The sequence below is a fragment of the Zasmidium cellare genome, assembly GCF_010093935.1.
Source record: "Zasmidium cellare ATCC 36951 unplaced genomic scaffold M409scaffold_52, whole genome shotgun sequence".
Classification (NCBI taxonomy): Eukaryota; Fungi; Ascomycota; class Dothideomycetes; order Mycosphaerellales; family Mycosphaerellaceae; genus Zasmidium; species Zasmidium cellare.
Genome location: NW_022986996.1, coordinates 214,446 through 232,380, shown reverse-complemented (window position 1 = coordinate 232,380; position 17,935 = coordinate 214,446). Strand labels below are relative to the sequence as shown.

The following is a 17,935-nucleotide window of genomic DNA, read 5'->3' as shown; positions in this document are numbered from 1 at the left end:
GATACGGCTTGAACCAGCAACGACGAGCGAGCGACTAAACTCTTGCAAGGGAGAGTCCTGTCCGTGGAGTGTTGGCTTGGGAAATCTCGAGCGAGAACTGAGGTAGCATCAGCCTGGAAAGTTTGAGGATGCAAAACGAAATACACCGAGGCCACATACCTTCATGTCACCAACATCGACAAGCCGGTGAGGCAAGTGTGATGCTGCGAGGGAGACTAATGCCGTCGTTCGTTCCCCATCTTGCGAGGTATGCATTCTTGCCGCAAAAAGCAACGCAGAAACGAAACTCCAGAACGAGAAGAAGAGTCAGGAGGCGGCGCTCACCACGCCGACATTTTCAGCCAGCAATGAAGCTAAGCATCAAAGAGGACAAGTCGACTGCCTCCTCCAGCGTATACGGACGGAGGCTTCACGAGCAAAGCAAACCGGCTGGAAGAGGAAGCTTGCCGCATTGCCAGCAAGCGACTCGGACAAGCCTCTGAAATGTAGTCCCTTGGAAATTCGAGAGAGACTTTCGGAAGTATCGATCTCGTACGCCGAGTACTTGTCTTCTGGCGAACATCAGCATAGCTCGAATGAACGAGGATCTGGTTATATTACAGCGTCGACATGTTTTTTCGCAGCTCGATAACATCGAGCGAACATTCGAGAAGCTTTCGAGACCCTCTTCCCCGTTCGACTGGCCAGGGGCATTGCTGCTGGGGTGTACTGCGATGGAAAAGACATGAATGTCTGACACTCAGGGCGCGATACGAGTTCTGTCGCCCACGACCCTGACGGGGTGAGCTGAGGCACAATGGTCCCAAGCCATGAGCACTGACGGTCGCTCGATGGTTGGGCTGGAACATCCTGAGCGTCGTCATGAGGCTTTGGACACAAGCTGAGCTTTTCTGCATCAAGGTTTGATATGTTCATGAACATATCGTTTGGTGTCTGGGTCAACAGCGGTACATATGCTTTTCCTCAGAACACAGCCTCATGTCTCTCGCCGCTGAGATGTCATCTGCATTCCGAGGAAGTTCATATCCACACGATGCTGCAGAACCCGCTTTTGAAATTCATCGACCTTGCGACCTCGCTCAATCCTGAGTACCTATTGTGCCTCACACTCCGCCAAGCCTCGTTTCCCCAAGTATCGCAGTTCTTCTCGAACGTCGAGCTGGACTCCGCCGCCTATGGCTGCCTCCATTCAGCGCTCGCATTGCGAGAACTTTCTCCCAGATTGTCGAGTTCGTCCAGGAGATGATACATTTGGACTCAACAGCCTCTCCAGCCTTCTTCTCGCAACCGCTCTTGTCTTTCTCCCGGGTGGTGCTGGAATGTACGGAGCATTGACGCAGATATCCATGTGATATTGCCGCAGCTGATGGCCAGGCTCGATCGAGCAGTCCAACCCAGAGGGCCTGTCGTCTTCAAAGGTCTGTCTGGTGTTCTCGTGGGACACAGATCGTGAAGCTCCTCTGACGAGGTTCTTGGCCTTCCTCTCGTAGCCCGTTTTGGCTTCTCTGAAGAAGTTGTGAGCTTTTGTTTGAGCCAGCGAACCCATGCTGACCTCGTTAGATTGGAAGATAATTGAGATTTCCTTTCCCCAGGCTGCGCAACCTCCCTCTCGCAACCGCTCCTGTCTTTCCCAAGGAGGTTGTACGCCTCTGTTTTAGCTGCCAAGCCGGCGAATCTAAGTTGTCCTCGTCTGGGTTGATTCAGAAGATGAATGGAGGCTCTTTTCGACGAATTCCTCGACTTTCCTCCCTCAGCCGCTCTTGTCCTTCTTGAATACGTCACACTCCCTTACTCGAGACGGCAAATCCGAGTTGATCTCGTTATGGGAGGCTTCGTAGTCAGGTGGCCGTTCCATGCAACGAACCGTCTATGTCTCTTGCCGTACCCGCTCTTGTCCTTCTAAATGAGGTCGTACGTCTCTACTTGAGCCGGAGGAGCGATGGGAATGTCCTCCAATGGTGGTTGGAAGCTGGGCAGAATCTCCTTTCGACAAATCGCCGGTCTCTCTTTCTGTTGCTACTCTCCTTCCTCTTCCCGCGGCCGTTCCTGTCTTTCTTGGAGAGGTCGTATGTCCCATGAACTTCATACCAAAGGGTTGGAGGGCGAGTGGAATCTTTTCGGTACTCGTTGCAGTTCTCGTTCCTTGCTTTGGCTGGAATTAGGAATGATCAATTGAGTAGCGCCGAATGGGTACTTGCAAAATCTGTACGACCTTGTTCTCGCAACCGCTCCTATCTTTCTTGGCAAGGCTGCGCAGGGTAGCAAGTCCACGTCGGCTTCGCCCAGCGCCTTAAATTGATTCTTCCCAAAAGTATTCGCAGATTACCGACCTGGGTTCTGTTGCTTTGAATGCCCAGGAAGGCGGCGCCGGATGGGTACTTGGACTGTCTGCTTGACCTTGTTCTCGTAACCGCCCTTGTCCTCCCTGTGCATGTTGCGTATGCTAACGAATTTTAGCTCAGCTTTTCGACAAGCACTTGAACGCCAAAGAGAATCACATTGACGGTGATTGCCAGCCTGCATTCCCGTTCAAAGCCAGAACGAACGGGCTGGGATTGCTTTCTTCCAAGCTGCCTGACCTTCTTCTCACAGCCGCTCTCGTATCTCATGAGGAGGACGTATCTGCCGGCGAATCAATGCTGGACTGGTCGATGAGCGTTTTGAATGCCAAGGGCAATCCCGTCGATGATGATTGCCAGTCTGCATTCCCATTCAGGATCAGAAAACACAGACTGGCAGCGCTTTTCGCCAGGCTATCTAACGTCTCATAACCGCTCTCGTCTTTCTCGAAGAGGTTGTTTGCCTCTTCTCAGTCTTCAGCTGGAAAGTTCGTGTTGACTTCGAACCGAAGTTGTATCGCCTGGAAACATGTGGAGCTTCCTCGATATCTCCCTCGCTCACTACACGGCAGGCAGTCCAGGAAAAGCCGATCCTCCGATGGGCAGTCTTATTCCGTGGAGGAGATTTTATGCTTCGGCTCTGGTTTAGACGGCGTTCCGATGCGCAGTCTCCTTACCGGGAAGAGGTTGCATGCTTCTGCTCCAGGCTGAGATGGCGCTCGACGGCGAGTCCTCTCCTCTTGAAGAGTTCGTATGCCTCTGCTCAAGATTGAGCTGGCATTCAGGTAGACAGTTGCCTCCTCTTGAGGAAGTCGAATGTCTCTGCTCGAGGTTGAGCTGAAGATGGGGCGAGCAGTCTGCTTTTCTTGGAGAGGTTATTCGTGTCTGCTCACGGTTGCGCCGGCGAAGCCATGTTGACCTTGTTGAGGTCGATTTGGTCTGGTGTCAAATCTTCCTCAGCAGTAATGCAGCATCCCAATCCTATTGCTCTGCGAAGTTCCTCAGGCAGGAACAGAGTGTCAGAGAGGCACATTTAAATGTCCATTTGCATCCTCGTTGCAAAGTCTCCAGCCTCTGACCATGTCGAATTCGTCGAGAAGCAGTCGTGTGGCAGTAATATTGAATGTTCTCCTTGAAGGCAAGCCAAGGGCTTCAAACTCATGTCTTTGTTCCAAATGCTCGAGTGCATGGTGCCAAATGGGTAGACGGTCGAGCAGAAGAGCAATTCTGCTATTCTCGAAGAAGTTGGATTGCGGTGCATCCATGCTGAGGTCGTTGCGAATCGTATGGACTTGGATTTGGCTCTCATTGAATGCCAATGCAGACATTCAAGCCTCCTCTTCCTTCAGAATGCCTTGGTAGGCATTCAAGGACGGGCAGACGTTCGGGTGCAAGAGCAAATTGACGAGGCCGGCGGCCTCGATGCATGTCGACTTCGTCTAGGGGTAGTTGAATGCCGAGGCGAATATCTTCGAGGAGAACTCTACCCACAATCAGTCCGCCGACCTCACAACTGACTTCTACGAGAGCACTGCCGTCGTCCGACGTACAATGGAGATGATGCTCCACGGCAATGCGGAAGAAAACTCTCAAACGTGGAAGCCCACGTGCCATATCAGACGCCCTCTTCTCTTGCTTCCATGGCAGAAGCCTTTCTGGGCTTCTCAATCCACATCATCGCTCAGAATTTGCAAGCTGACGGTGCCAGATAAGTACGTTGGGGTTGAAGTGTCCTACGTTTTCCAGAAGTTGCCGAGTCCATTTTGATTGTGTTGAGGAGTCTGGGTGTTTCCTTGCCAGTCAATACAGGCTTCAACGCATATTGATACAGATGCTCGGGCAGATGATGCCAATCCCTACATGTTGAGGTGGAAGTGTCATAGGTTTTGGCTTGAGCTGGCGAGTTCATATTGACTTCGTCGAGGAGTTTCCGATCGTCTTTGTGACATCTGTTGGGTTTCCACCCACAATGGCGTGCAGGATGCTGGCACAGGCGACGCCGTATGGGTAGACGCTCGAGCGAAAGAGCCGCCTCCGCTTTGACGATGCTGGTATTGTTTTTGTTCAAGCCGGCAAGTCCAGTTGACTTGGTCAAGGGATTTGAAGGTGCTCTTAATTGCCATTGCACCTCTTTGACCAACGCCTTCGTCCAGGACGCTGGAGCAGCCGGCGCCGAGGCGGTACACGTTAGGTGGGAGTCTTCTGAAGCGAGGCTGTCTCTTGAGTGACGAAGCCAGAGGAAAGGTTGGTCCAAGCGGGAGTGGTATGCCGTCTCGTCGAAGAGGCTGTATGCCCCTGCTTGAGCTGGCATATCCTCGGCGGTTATAAATTACGATTTCGATCTCCTGGGTTGTGATGGTTGATCTTTTATCATCGCTGAGAATGCTGGAGCAGACAGTTCGCATGGGTAGACATTCGGCTGGAAGAGCTACTCTTGTTCCTCTCCAAGAGGTTGTATACCAGTCTCTTCGATAGTCTTGCCAAACAGCATTCAGATGCTCAGTAGAATCTCCTTGGTATGGATAGCGGATTTGTAAGCACTTTCGCCGTCGCTGGAGGTGCCTGAGTAGACAGTTCTGTCGAGCTGTATTTAATGCCGAGCAGGATCTCCTTGATGGTGACGGTTGATCGACAGACCTCGGTGGCGTCGCTGAGAATGCTTGAGCAGACGGTTCGGTATGGAAAGACGCTCGGGTGCGAGCGCAAGTCCTCGTCCTTGAGAAGTTTGTATGTTGCTTTCTTCGTTAACTTTGTCGAGCTGCATTTAGATGCCGAGTATAACCTCCTCGATGGTGACGGTGCTGGTTGATCTACCAACCATTTCGTCTTCGCAGGAGACGCTTGATCAAACAGCTCCGTATGGGTAATAGATTGGGGAGGGAGGCGACTCTGTCACCCTCGAAGAAGTCATATGCCCCTGCCTTCGATGGGTTTGTGGAGAGCTATCCAGATTTTGAGTGGAATCTCCTTGATGGTGATCATCGATCTCCAAGTCTCTTCGTCGTCGCTGAGAACCCTCGCACAGACGACGCTTTTGTACGGACGACGCCTTTGTACGGATACACCCACAAGTCTCCTTCTCGAAGAGATTTTACGCCGCCGTCCTCCCTGACTCTATCGAGCAGCCTTTTAATGCCGAGTACCATCTCCTTGATTGCATCGTCAAATTTCGAGCTTCAAGCCTCGTTGTCGTTGCTGGGAACCTTGGGCAGACGAGGGCTCCGGACGGATATGCGTTGGGATGGAAGAGCCGCCGTTCTTCTTGCTCTTCATGAGGTCGCATGGGGCCGTCTTCGCTGACTTTGTCGAGCAGCAGTTGAAGCCGAGCAAGAGACTCTTCGTTTGCGAGATGAATGTCGGTCTTCCACTATCCCCATAGCTGGTATTCGCATGGGTAGAGGTTGTATACCTGCGTCTCCGTCGGTTTCGCTGAGCAGCTTTCGCAGGCCGAGCAGAACCTCCTCGTTGGCGTGATAAATGCCGCTCTTCGACCCACCTGGTCACTCACATCCTTTCCGAGAGATGTTTCAGACGACTATGCGTGGGCTTGGAATGGCGGAGGAATGGCTTTCCTGCTGACGGGTTGATACGGGCTGTGTACGGAATGCAGTCTTCGGTGTTAAGGTTCAGCCAGGACTTCAAGTATGAGGCCGCTCATGTTTTGGAGGCTCGCCTGCCCACGCTCCTGGACCGATACGCTGCGATGCTGAATGTCTTGATCTCAGGGTCCCTCTCGTCGCTCAGTATGCTCAGGCGGACGGTGCCAGATGCATACCAGATGCGTACATGTTGGGGTAGAAAGGTGGAGCAACGAAGTTATATGTTGGAAGTTTTTAAAAGTCGGTTGAAGGTTGAAACTGTTGTGATCTGAGCAGAGTTGCGAAGGACATTGTTGAGGGAGTGAACGAGGGTGATGAGACGCCCAGCAGGTTGAGCTGTCTGCTGCAGAAGAAACGGTCGCCCGAGCGAGTGCACTCTCGACATCCCAACGATACCAAAAGGTTGAGCAATCTCCAGGGAGCTGCTCTGGCATGGCCAACGCAGCAAGCACCTTCTGAACGACTTGATTGACTTGTTCTCCACAAGTCTGCTTCATTGACAGAGAGCTCTTCATGACGGTTTAGGTGTTTTCAGCATCCTGGACGAATCACACTCCGTCTTGTTCAATCTGGGCGAGGAATCTCTGTTCAAGCACATTGCAGTCAACGACACCGAGTGACCTGGCTGGCACACTGGGCGAAGATCAGCCTCGACTCTGCAGGATCCAAGATGGCGTAATATCTGGGCAAGACCAGCTACTTCGTTGGAATGCAGAACAATGTTTGATCAGGCTCGGTGCAGGATCTCCAAGTCAAAAAGAGAAGGACGATCGTGCGTCTGATGCGAATGACGGAGCATAGTCTTGGACTTCAGAATCGTACGCCTGCGTCTTCTTGTCCGTCATGAGACATCCATTGAGTCCAGTTGCAGTCTCTTCTCACGGCCCACCAGTGGTCTTTGTGCAAGCCGCACCTCACAATGAATCCTGATGGATGAAGGGGAATTCGTAGACAGAACGGCCAGAGTTGTGGAACGAATCCGAAGAATGGATTGTTCGAGGACACCATCAAGATCTTCATTTTCAGCAAGATACAGACACTACAGGCCCACATCTTCAACGCATGTCGTCTCGATCTTTTGCCAGCTTCTCCATCTTCTCCCTCGTCATCTCAGCGGCTTGTGCAAAGAACTCCTTCCCACCCTCCATCAGCATCCTCGCGGCCTTCATCGCTCGCAGCGTTGGAAACCTCTCAAGCTGGAGCATCTCGGGTGGCTGACGGCTCGGCGGCTCTTCTTGTCCATATCGATCGAAGACCTTTCGCTCTCGACGAACCAATCGTCGAAGACCTTCCAACATAGGCTCCTGGTGGGCGATGGGGGCTTCGGCGAGCTCAAGTATCAGCAAGCATTCCTGTACCAGAGTTTTGGCATGTTCAATCTGTTGTGCCAGTGATATTCGTTCCTCATCAATGGCATTCTTGGTGAAGTCAATGAGCTCTTCCAGCGAGGTGATGGTCCGCGGCTGGAAAGCAGGCACCGAGCTCACAACTTCTTTCCAGCATCCCTCCCATGTCCTGCTGTCCTCACTGGGCACATACCTGCCCAACGCCCTCAGGCACTCACGAAACGCTCGTCTCCAGAGCGCAGGACATACTTCTCGCGGCAGATCTCGATCAGCAGCGGTAGCCAAGGCCACAATGATGGTGTAGACGCCGCAGTCCAGTGTGTTGGTTTGTCGAAGGCCGGCCTGGTTGTCTTCGATCTCCCATTGGATCCCATCGTCCGTCCGAAATTTGATGAAGTCACTGTCGACAAAGTGCTCTACAACCTGTCTTGCTTTCTGACAGACCCGATCCTTGCGCAATGGATCGTACAGAACAACAGTGTGGACGTCGAACAGGAAGATGGCCACGCTCCAGTGATTGTGCGGAACATACAGTGGCACAATGAGGATGGTATGGGTCGATGTGAACTGCCGAACTCGGGAGATCTGGGTTGCAACGGCAGGGCGGTCCACATCGAGGAATCCAGACTCTACGATGACGATCCTGTCTGGATCGGGGTTGAAGGCATCGAGGATGTCGAAAATGGCGGTCGAGGACATCCACTGCCCATCGGAGCAGGAGTGTATGGCGTAGGCGAGACTTGTCTCAGGGCGGTCGGACGTCGTGGGAGTTCTGGTGGATGTGGCGGTGGTGTTGGCGGCGGTGATGTTGGCGGCGGATGTGGCTTTGAGCTGGATAGTGGGCTTGTTGGATGATGATGGGAGGTCGATCATGATTGTGGATGTTGTACCCATCAGATCTCGACTGCCAGCAGTGCCTGAAGTCTTCCGGGGTCTGGAGGTAGCGCTGACATTTGGAGCGGGCTGTACAGGCTGGATTTGCTCCATCTCTGAGCTCATTGGGTGCGTGGTGATGGTGGACGAGGCAGGGCGTAGCATTCGTCGTTTCCGGGGTGTGTTGGCTACTTTGGGGTCTTCGTGGATGGAGCCTGGTCTCCTTCGTGTAAGCATCGTGGACTGAGTAGCTGGAGATTTGGAGGAGAGCGGGGTCTGGGGAGTATCGACTGCATTCTCTGTGGTTACGGCACGGCTGTCAGAGTCGATATTCGAATCGATGCTGTCGGTGTGATGGGTGTAGCAACGTGCGGGAGAGGCGGCTGGCATGGGCTCATCGTTGTGCAGGAAAGCGGTGTCATCATCACTGCCGTGCTGTACGGATCCAGTCCAATCCTCGTTGTCTTCCGTGCGGTCATGCTCGATGACCAGTGGCGTCTGAGCCTCGTGCTCAACGTCATGACCATCTTCGCGCCGATCCTGGACATTGGGCACCAGACCCTCCAAAGGATCCATTAAGGAGTCATCGTGCACAGGGCGGGAGGGGGTGACTCGGTCCCGTCGTCCTTGTTCTGGTGCAGCCACAGATTCTGACTCAACACTCCTTGTCCCATCCTCTGCGTTGGCCCAGACCTCTTCCTCATTCACCTCGTCATTCTGCCTCAAGGCGGATTCTGCGTCTATAACATGCCGATACTCCCATCCTGCTGAGGCCCTCTTGTCGGTAGCCCGGGCCTGGAGCAGAGCAGAAAAGACCTGGTCGAGTCCGAATCGGCGGCACAGCGGCTGGAAGACCTGTACGAAGCGGCGTGAGGGAATGGGGAGTCCGAGGAGGGCGATAATGACATGTGGTTCTACAGCGGCAGGATGTCGGTCCGTGGGAGAGACTTTGGCCAGAGCGCGGAACCCAGCGTGCTTGTTGCGGTCTGACTTGACGAGGTCCAGCACAGAGCGATCCAAGAGCTTGAGGGCTTGGGGAGTGAAGGCATCGGCGAGGGCGGCAGGGATGGGCTGTTGCGGAGTGCGGTTGTCGAGGACAAGACGTGCGAGGGTGCAGAACTCATTCAGTTGAGCTTGACGGTCGGTCGCGGCGAGCGTGCGTTCGAAGGCGGCAATGCGTGGTTGCAGCGGTGCGTTGTCGCTCATGGTGGTCGTCTGATCTTTGACAGTGGATTGATGACGAGCGCAGGAACCGGATCGAGGCGGCGGCGGCGGTGGACGACGTGTCGTCGGGATCGCAGGTGTAGAGCAGAGGGAAGAGGGTTGCGATGATGCTCGATGCGCACTCGGGGCGTGGGTGATATATGTGGTGAAGTGAAGAGGTGGGGTGTCTGAAGGTGGGGGATTTGTTGACAGCGGCTGGCGGATGTTGGGAATGCTCGCGCGTCACGCGACGGCCGTGCTGCCTCCACCAATGGGAAACGCCCGTCCTTGCCAGGCATCGTCCTGTCTTGCGGCAACAATGAACCCTGCTTGGTGATGCGCAGCAAGCGCTTGAAGGTTGATGCTGATTGTCAAGATGAAAGGACAAGCGCTTCGAAGAAACTCATCGCGAAACGAGCATGCTGGTCGTGCCCGTGGACGATGATGAGATAAATCAGACTTCTGAGTGAGGCCACGATCAAGACGACATCGTGCGACGACTCTTTGACCGAGAACAACGCCATGACAGGTCTTGTCGAACGTGGTTGTGCTGATATGTTGATACAAAGCATCACTTCCCACCATGCAGCCGTCCCTTCTTTTCACTTCGCAACCTGCGAGAAGGTGCGAAAAAGCCTGCCTGTCATCACAATGTGAGAGAAGCCATTCGAAAATGGCACGTTGTGAATCTTCGAGGCGACGAGCGGGAGCCAGGTGCACGACGAAACTTGCATTCACATTGGCGAGATCGTCGCAACTCAGGGATGTGACATTCAGGGCAAGCATATCTGATCTGGTGATATGCCATGTTATCCTTATGCCCGCTCCAACTTCAACTTCGTCCTTCTCCCTCCCCCTTGCAGCAAAGAGCCTTTCAGCCCCTGTTCGCCAGACAAAGAAATCCAACAGATCGAAAGTCTACAGAAGAATTCTCCACAGGCCACTGGACCAGCTGCAATCCGCTGCATTTGCCTGAAAGAATCGAGAGATCCGAGAAGAAGTGCCAAACAGACGTTGCCAAGGTTCAGCAACAATTTTCCAGGATCACTGATGCAGCTCCGAAGGAACAGAAGACCCAAGCAATATCACAACCCAGTGAGCCTCAAGACGTTCAAGATGTCGACGAAGAGTTTCCAGCCCTGGCAACGATAATATTGAGAGCACAACACAGCGAGGAGCTGATCTGAAGTCCTTCAACCCGTCATGTTCGCAATGCCTAGGATGCCGCACAAGAGAAAGACTAATGCATTGCTCTGATCAGACATCCACGCAGCTCATATTCCTGACACTGCTTGGGTTTGTTGACGTCGACAACTTGGACAGGAATGCCAACAGGCTGGCTGAAGCACCGGACGTGAATAGCAGCAGCTTCCAGGAATGCCGCGGGAGTTCGTCCCACTCTGATACATTCTCTTCCAAAGGATCTTCTGCAAGTATCGAAACTTCAGTTTGCTGTGCTGCTTGGTCGAAATGTTCCTCCTCATGAACGAGGCTCAGCCTAGACTTCCCCATGGTCCTTTCCGAGGTCGATTGAAGTCTCCTTGAAGGTCATGGCTTGGCTTTCGAGGATATCGAGGTCGATTCTGAATCCACGTCCGGGTAGTGTGAACTTATACGACAAGACGATGTTGGTGGGCCGGCGCAGTAGAACTCTCATAGCTGGGAGTGCTGCTTGACCATGTCCATGGATACCACAACACCTTCAAGACGCTGAGGAACAGCCAGCAAGTCGGCATGCACCACCATCGTTAACGAACGAGGGTGGGCGCTGGAGATCAGTATGCTGGACGGCGTCTGATTAAGATGAATGCTGCAGGCGCAAGGGTATCGAGACAACGCAGCCGGTACTGGAAGGACGGCGAGACAGAGACAATGAGAACTCCAAATCAACTGATTCTCCATGCTGCCTCGACGTTGCAATGAAGTCGCTGTTTCGATATCAATCGGCGAAGGCCAATAGCTTGAAGACTTCGTACACCAGCAGGCTTTGGCCATGTAACCATGGCGTAGCTTTCTCGGTCGGTGAGTTCATTGAAGGATGTCGTTCGGATGATGCCTGCCAAAGAAGATTGAAGACGATCCAGGAGCATCGGCGATGCAGTGTCTCGCCGTGTTGAGTGGACCGTCTTGTGTTTGCTGCATCAAGGCGGGCATTGCTGAAGCAGTTGATCTCATGACAACGATTCTTGCTATCGGCCAACCTGAATGTTGCTCTGATCGTTGCCTGGGGAGGAAGCTGCTGGTTCTGTTCCATATAGATGGCGAAGGATCTGGATGCTGATGCTGTGGCTGTTCGGCTCTCGCCATGACAGGACAGGCTGCTGGTGCTGGCTTCGCCGGTGGTCACCACTCTGACACCAATGATCGAAGGCGCAACGCCCTTTCTCCTTGCCATAATAGTGTTGTGCATTCGTGGCCAGCAATCACACGAACGACATGTTGGAGTTCTCGTCGTCAGGGGCTCATTGCATCAGTCCAGTACTCTTGGGCAAGCTGCTATCTTGAACAGGTGCTGCAGCCATGGTCCGGGTAAAGACCAGTCATTCTCCAGGATCACTTTGGATCATGAGCAAGAGCCTACTCACAGAAGCCGCTTGAAACGATTCCTCAGATTGTACACGGCAGAGCTGTAGGATCCAGTTCTCGATCGACGGCACATCAATCCTGGGTGTGAAATGTCGGCTGCCAGATGTTGAGGGTGATATTCCGGATCTGAGTCGCAGAAAGAGGGTGGGATTGGAGTAGGTCTCGACACGATGGAGCTGATGATGGTCTGTGGAGTGCTGTACGTTATCGTGGAAGTGTTGACATCGGCGGGCAAGAGCGTACCGACGCAACAGCCATGCTGAAATGCGCCGCAAAGCAATGCCACGGGGACATTATGCGTCTGTCGAAAGCATTCCCGCGCGAAGTAATGCCGTTTGGTTGAACGCTGGTATGGGGCATTCGCCGTCGAGAACTGCGTCGCAGATGTAGAAGAAGCAATTCTTGATCGTGTTTGGCGACGACGAAGAGATTCGTGAAGTCCAGCTGCTTTGGCCTTCGAGATTCGGCACTCGTTCTGGAATCGATACTTGGCAAGCTCTCGCGGTGATAAGAATGGCGCAATTGGCTACGCCTGTCTGCGTGGTGGAACAATCTCTGGGTCCTTGTTGTCTGATATGAGGCTGTCGTTCGTTTGAGGTGATGAGGCAATGCCTTGCTTGGATGGCCAGAGAACCCGTCTTGGACATGCTGGTGCTGTATGATCGTGCGGTATGCTGATGGCGATTGTACTGGTCTTGGTTCAGGAATGAATTGGCCGGTGTCGATGCACTGGATGATGAGAAAGCGAAGACGCTGGAGTTTTGGTTGCCGGTATGCTTGCTGCTTTCGCGGAAGAGCTTTTTGACTGGGTGGCACCCTTTCCCCATTGATATCTTGCCGCTGATTACATCGATTCTGGTGCCCCTGCTGACAGAACTGTCTTTCAGCGAGCTGGGTTGCGTCGGGAGAATTTCGCTCTCCTCCGCCCTACCTTATCTGAGGACTCTCCTCACGGGAAAGTGTCAAATGACCACGATGCGAGTGGGACGGCTACATACCGACCTCCAGTAGGTATGTTTGAAGTAGGGCGTTGTTGTTGCCATCCGCATTCAATATGCTATCGTGTGAGAGACTGAAGTGCGAGAACGGGAGTGACAGGATGAAGCCGTTGAGCGACTTGCTGATGCTGTCGCCACGACAACTGAGCCTCCCAAGGACGGCGCCGGAGAAGATGCAGTGTATCGCAGGACTGATTCCGCAGCCATTACCGAGCATTCAAAAGGTCGCGATCAGCACGGTCACGGATGAGTTGCTGCGACGGCTTCCTTCTGAGTTCGAGAATCAGGTTGGACCACATATATGTTGGCAGGAGACCAGATCTGCGTGTCAGAGCTTGCCGAAGAGTGCGCAGTGCCGTTTCGGACGATCTGCTGTGAAGATGGGGTGCGGAAGACTCGGACGGGCAGAGAGTGGCCGTGTCCTTTCATTCCCGATCCTCTACTCAAACGCCGCACAGTCCTATACTGGATGGCCGTGCGCGGCATGTTCTCCCCGTGTCCGACTGCAGATGCATCTGCTTTCCCTACCTCCTGTCCATCTCTTGCCAGTCTCATACCTCATCATTGCCTTGTCCACCGCGCACACGGCGCATTGCGTCCTTCTACCACAAGACAGCATCTCCCATCATGGACGAGCCAGCCGCCATGGGACGCATCCGTCGCGCATCCACCTCTCACCCCTCCAGTACTCCTGCTGCTGCTTACTCGGCGCCGTGTACGTTCGGCGGTGGATGGCGTGTCGTCTGCGCCGGCGAGAGGAGGGGAGGTTCAGGTGCTGGCAGCAGGGAGGCAGGAACAGGTGCGCAGGCGTGAGGTTTGCGGATGCTGGCATGTGGTGATGGCTCGTCGTGGTGGATGCAGAGGGAGGAAGTCGGGAGGTGTTGCGGATGGGCCGGTGGTGAGGAGGGGAGCCGATTTTGCGGGGGCGGTGAGGTGGTGATCTTGGCGCTGGGGACAAAAACTTCCCCAGCTGGTGAGGATGATGTCATCCGCGGAACTCGGTCCGCTTTCCGCGCAACCTCCCTTCTCTCACCACTGCCACTACCGTCCGCTCTCACGTCCCTCATGCTCACATATATATGCCACCTACCTCGACAAGATCCAGTCGGCCGACAATGCAAATCTCCGACTCACGACAGACGACTCGCTCGAGCACATCCATCTGCAACCCCCGTTCCATTCCAATAAACCCCTTTCATCTAGCAGGCTGACGCATTCTCCCTCCTCACCAACGTCTTTTCGTGTCAGGTGCATGATGCGCTTTCAGCTTCATCCTCAACTCTCCAGTTACTCATGCTCCAGGACGTGGAGATGTGGGTTATCGTCGGTCTCCAGCTTCCATCGCTGCTCCAACACACGCTCACGGCGAGAGCCGAATCCGCGACGCAGGCAAGGCAGGTGGAGGTGCTTAAAGAGGCAATGAGAAAGCGTGGTAGGCGAGGTACTCGGTAGGTATGTCAGGCACCATCAAGGACGCATCTTTTCATGGCAGGCTCGCAGTGGACGTTCTATGGCGAACCTTCGGCCAAAGCCGGGGGAGACATTGATGAACGGTGTGCTGAGTCGTGCCGTCAATCACTCATTCGAATCTTCTACTGAAGCAGATCTCGATATTACAGGGAACGAATACAAAGTCTTCTCCATCCTAGGCTACGAGGAAACGGCATGTGTTGGCGTACAGTGAGGCTTTGATTCTCTCGGGCCAATCAATCTTCTCACGACTTCCAAATTGGTATCCTGCTGGAATACCAAGAGGGACATTCGCAGGCATACGCGGATATCCTGTGATTGCAATGTCATCCGAGGACGAAGGCCAGGGCACAGAAGTTGGTGTGGTTCGGCACTTGGATTCCATGTGGTATTGCAGGAAGGGTTCCAAATAACGAGGTACACCTCGAAAGGTACGAACACAGTAGCTCAGGCGGATCATTCGAGGCGAGGGGGAAGTGGGTGGAATGGGGTGGCAGACCAAGCGGCCAGCGAGGTAGGCATGCAAGCCGGCCGATACATGCAAGCCTGCTGTACTGCGGTCAGGCACTCCTCCCCTGCATTGCTCATCATCGCTAATACACCCCGACAAAGCCCATATCCATGCCCATATACACCCAACTGCTACCTCAGACCAACTGCCACCCCAATTCACCCCCACACCCAGACCACTCATCTACCCAACTTCTTTGCCGCACCCTCTCTCAAACTACAGTCTCGCTTTCGCCAAAGCCCACCCCAACCCCCAAACCTCCACACCAAACCCGCTCCCACCCCAAACTCCTACCCCAAACTCTCCCCATGTTAGGATCTCCCCGTGCCAAACTCACCCGCGGCCCAACTCTCTCGTCACCCAGCTCTCTCGTCGAACGCTCTCGTTATCCTCCCTTATTAAAAGCTCCCTCACCGAACCCCTCGTCAAACTCACCTGCCAACCCACATCTACACCAAACATTCTCACAAAACCTACAAACTCCTTCGCCCCTTCCCATTCCCCAAATCATCCTCTCCCCTACCGCAAACTCTCCCCCTCTCAAACTCTCCCCTAACCACAACTCTCCCCTAACTACAAACTCTCCGCCTCTCGAATTCTTCCTAACCCCGATTCTCCCCCAACCACAACTCTCCCCTAAACAAATTCTCCTCTGACTAACTTCTCCCCTGAATTACTTCTCCCCCAACCAAGCTCTCTCTAAGACCAACTCTTTCCCCAACCAAGCTCTCCCACTTACCAAGCTCTCCCTCCGCCAACTTCTCCTCGAACCAACTCCTCCTCGAACCAACTCCTCCTCGAACCAACTCCTCCTCGAACTAAGGTCTCCTCGAGTCAACTTGTCCCCCAACAACGCTCTTCCCAAACCAACTTCTTCCCCAGCCACGCTCTCTCCCCGACCAAACTCTTCCCCAACCAAGCTCCGCCCCGACCAAGCTCTCTCCCTAACTGAGTCCTCACCCAACCAACTCCTCTCCCAACCAACTCCTCTCCCAACCAACTCCTCTCCCAACCAACTCCTCCCTAGGTCAACTTCTCCTCCAACCAAGGTCACCCCAAGGCAAACTCTCTCATCAGACTCCATTATCAAGCCCACCTGCCACCCCCACATCTACACCAAATCACCCCCGCACCAAACTCTCTTGGGCACCAAACTCGCTCCTGCGCTGAATCTCTCACAAAGCCAAGTCCCCTGCTAAACTCCTTTACCCAACATTCATCCAAACAACCTCTCCAGTCCAAACCCCACTCCAATATCAAAGTTCCTTACCATCCTCCCGTGCCAAAATTCTACACCAAGCTCACACCCACACCAGATACGCTCTACCAAACGCACTCACACGCCCAACCCGCCCTTCAAAATCTCTCGCTTTTCTCCATTCCCTCACTGCCGCTTGTGTATGAACGGAATCCACTTTGCAGGCCAATTCTCCACCACTTCGAACGTCAGCCTTCAACATCCAATGCACTCCAAACCCCTTGGCCGTTGCCAGAGGAGCTACCGGTTCGGTGTCGCTTCCGGATCCTGAGATTGCCGTCCCTCAAAGATCTGCGATCCTTGCTCGCTAACCCTTACCACTCAACTACCAATTCGTCTCGTTCGATGAGGTTGTAGAAAACTTGAATTAATACATCACGCAACAGACGAACTCGGTTATCGTTTTGCTTCAGCGATTCTACGAATGTCCCACGTTCAACTACAAAAGACAGGGAACAAACACGAAGATCTTGAAACCGTTCTGAATGTGGTTTTGTTGAGATAATCATTCAAGTTAGCCCCAAGATCGATGATGTCCGATCACCAGCTACGAATCCATTCGTAAAGAACGACAAGATCCGTACTACATCAACCGCTTGTGCTTGAGGGCAACCCAACCTTTATCGTATTCAAAGCTGCCCATCTGCAGCGTACGGCTCATATCTTCATCAAGACGATGTTCGCTCCCAATCATGAGACTGTATCCCATCGCGACCGCACTTGCATTGTGCACAGAATCATTCCGACCTGTACGGCTTCATGCATACTCATTCAGCCTCGTACCCCTGAAAGCAAGACAAAACATGAATACCAGCCTCGATTCCCACCTTCTGCGATCCTTCGACGTATTTTGGATTTGAGCCTTGTGCGATCGCAAAGGTCAGTTCGAAAGACTTCATCTCGATCCACTTGTCGTCCCTGGCCACGAGCATTTCTTCTACGAAAGTGGCCTACAGGGATCGGCGTGTCAAACCCGAAGCTGTTAGACAATTAACAAAATGTCAAGAAACCTCTTCAAAGCATAGTAACAGTATCATGGCGTCTGTAATCCAAGGTACCCGCGGCCGACGAGCATTTGGCGAGAGCACAGTTGGACAGTTCAGCCAGGCTCTTCTTCATACTCATTCACTGCAGGATGTTGCCAGGAAGCACTCTTGCGGCCATGTATGCATAGATCACACCTGAAACTGGCTTTTGTCGTGGACTGAGGGTCAGCAGTTCGATCTGCGGCTGCCAGACTCGTAAAATTCCACGTACCCCCTGAATCCCTGAACTGATGAACCCCTGAGCCCCTGAGCTCCCGAGTCGGTACGTTCAGATATGTCAATGGATGGACAGTCAGCTGTTTTTTCTTCGAGAATCTTCAGCATACGGACGGACTGAATGGCAAACAGTAATTTGGCCGGGTGCTGGCACGATCTAGTTGTTGACATCGCTTGGTCTAGCAAATATGTCATCCCAAACAATCGCTCCTTGGGCAACGGCAGTTCCTAAGACCGCTCTGTTGGAAATGATGCGACTTCCTCAAACTTATATTGCATTCATACTCATCCTACGTTTGAAGAATAGCAAGCACAACGTTTCACATTGCTTTCCGCAGAGCTTCGTAGCTTGCATCGTCAAACGGCCACAGCTGCAAGTATGCCACAGACATCGAATTCTCTCGCTTCTGGAGCAGCCCAGATTTGGCAGACAGAAGCTTTCGTGGTCATTGTTCGAACTTCACCCCCTCTATTCCTACACCGTGACCTC

General features: G+C 53.4%; 6 protein-coding genes across 6 annotated transcripts; 1 reads left to right on the top strand and 5 right to left on the bottom strand.

The window, feature by feature from the left end:
• Positions 1-4,020: 4,020 nt before the first annotated feature.
• M409DRAFT_29518 (uncharacterized protein) lies at positions 4,021-4,650 on the bottom strand (the record flags this gene model as incomplete). Its single annotated transcript, XM_033809509.1, has 1 exon — positions 4,021-4,650. The coding sequence occupies one exon, from the start codon at positions 4,648-4,650 to the stop codon at positions 4,021-4,023; it is 630 nt and encodes a 209-aa protein (XP_033660963.1).
• Positions 4,651-5,501: 851 nt separating this feature from the next.
• On the bottom strand, positions 5,502-6,127 carry M409DRAFT_60324 (uncharacterized protein; the record flags this gene model as incomplete). The annotated part of the gene is made up of 3 exons (XM_033814438.1): positions 5,502-5,748; positions 5,848-5,932; positions 6,115-6,127. The coding sequence occupies 3 exons, from the start codon at positions 6,125-6,127 to the stop codon at positions 5,502-5,504; spliced, it is 345 nt and encodes a 114-aa protein (XP_033660962.1).
• Positions 6,128-6,993: 866 nt separating this feature from the next.
• M409DRAFT_29517 (uncharacterized protein) lies at positions 6,994-9,363 on the bottom strand (the record flags this gene model as incomplete). Its single annotated transcript, XM_033809508.1, has 1 exon — positions 6,994-9,363. The coding sequence occupies one exon, from the start codon at positions 9,361-9,363 to the stop codon at positions 6,994-6,996; it is 2,370 nt and encodes a 789-aa protein (XP_033660961.1).
• Positions 9,364-9,603: 240 nt separating this feature from the next.
• M409DRAFT_60322 (uncharacterized protein) lies at positions 9,604-10,146 on the bottom strand (the record flags this gene model as incomplete). The annotated part of the gene is made up of 1 exon (XM_033814437.1): positions 9,604-10,146. One exon carries the CDS (start codon positions 10,144-10,146, stop codon positions 9,604-9,606), a length of 543 nt encoding a protein of 180 aa, XP_033660960.1.
• A 1,153-nt stretch (positions 10,147-11,299) lies between these two features.
• M409DRAFT_29516 (uncharacterized protein) lies at positions 11,300-11,755 on the bottom strand (the record flags this gene model as incomplete). The annotated part of the gene is made up of 1 exon (XM_033809507.1): positions 11,300-11,755. The coding sequence occupies one exon, from the start codon at positions 11,753-11,755 to the stop codon at positions 11,300-11,302; it is 456 nt and encodes a 151-aa protein (XP_033660959.1).
• A 1,245-nt stretch (positions 11,756-13,000) lies between these two features.
• On the top strand, positions 13,001-13,884 carry M409DRAFT_60321 (uncharacterized protein; the record flags this gene model as incomplete). The annotated part of the gene is made up of 2 exons (XM_033814436.1): positions 13,001-13,289; positions 13,403-13,884. 2 exons carry the CDS (start codon positions 13,001-13,003, stop codon positions 13,882-13,884), a joined length of 771 nt encoding a protein of 256 aa, XP_033660958.1.
• Between the last annotated feature and the right edge of the window lie 4,051 nt (positions 13,885-17,935).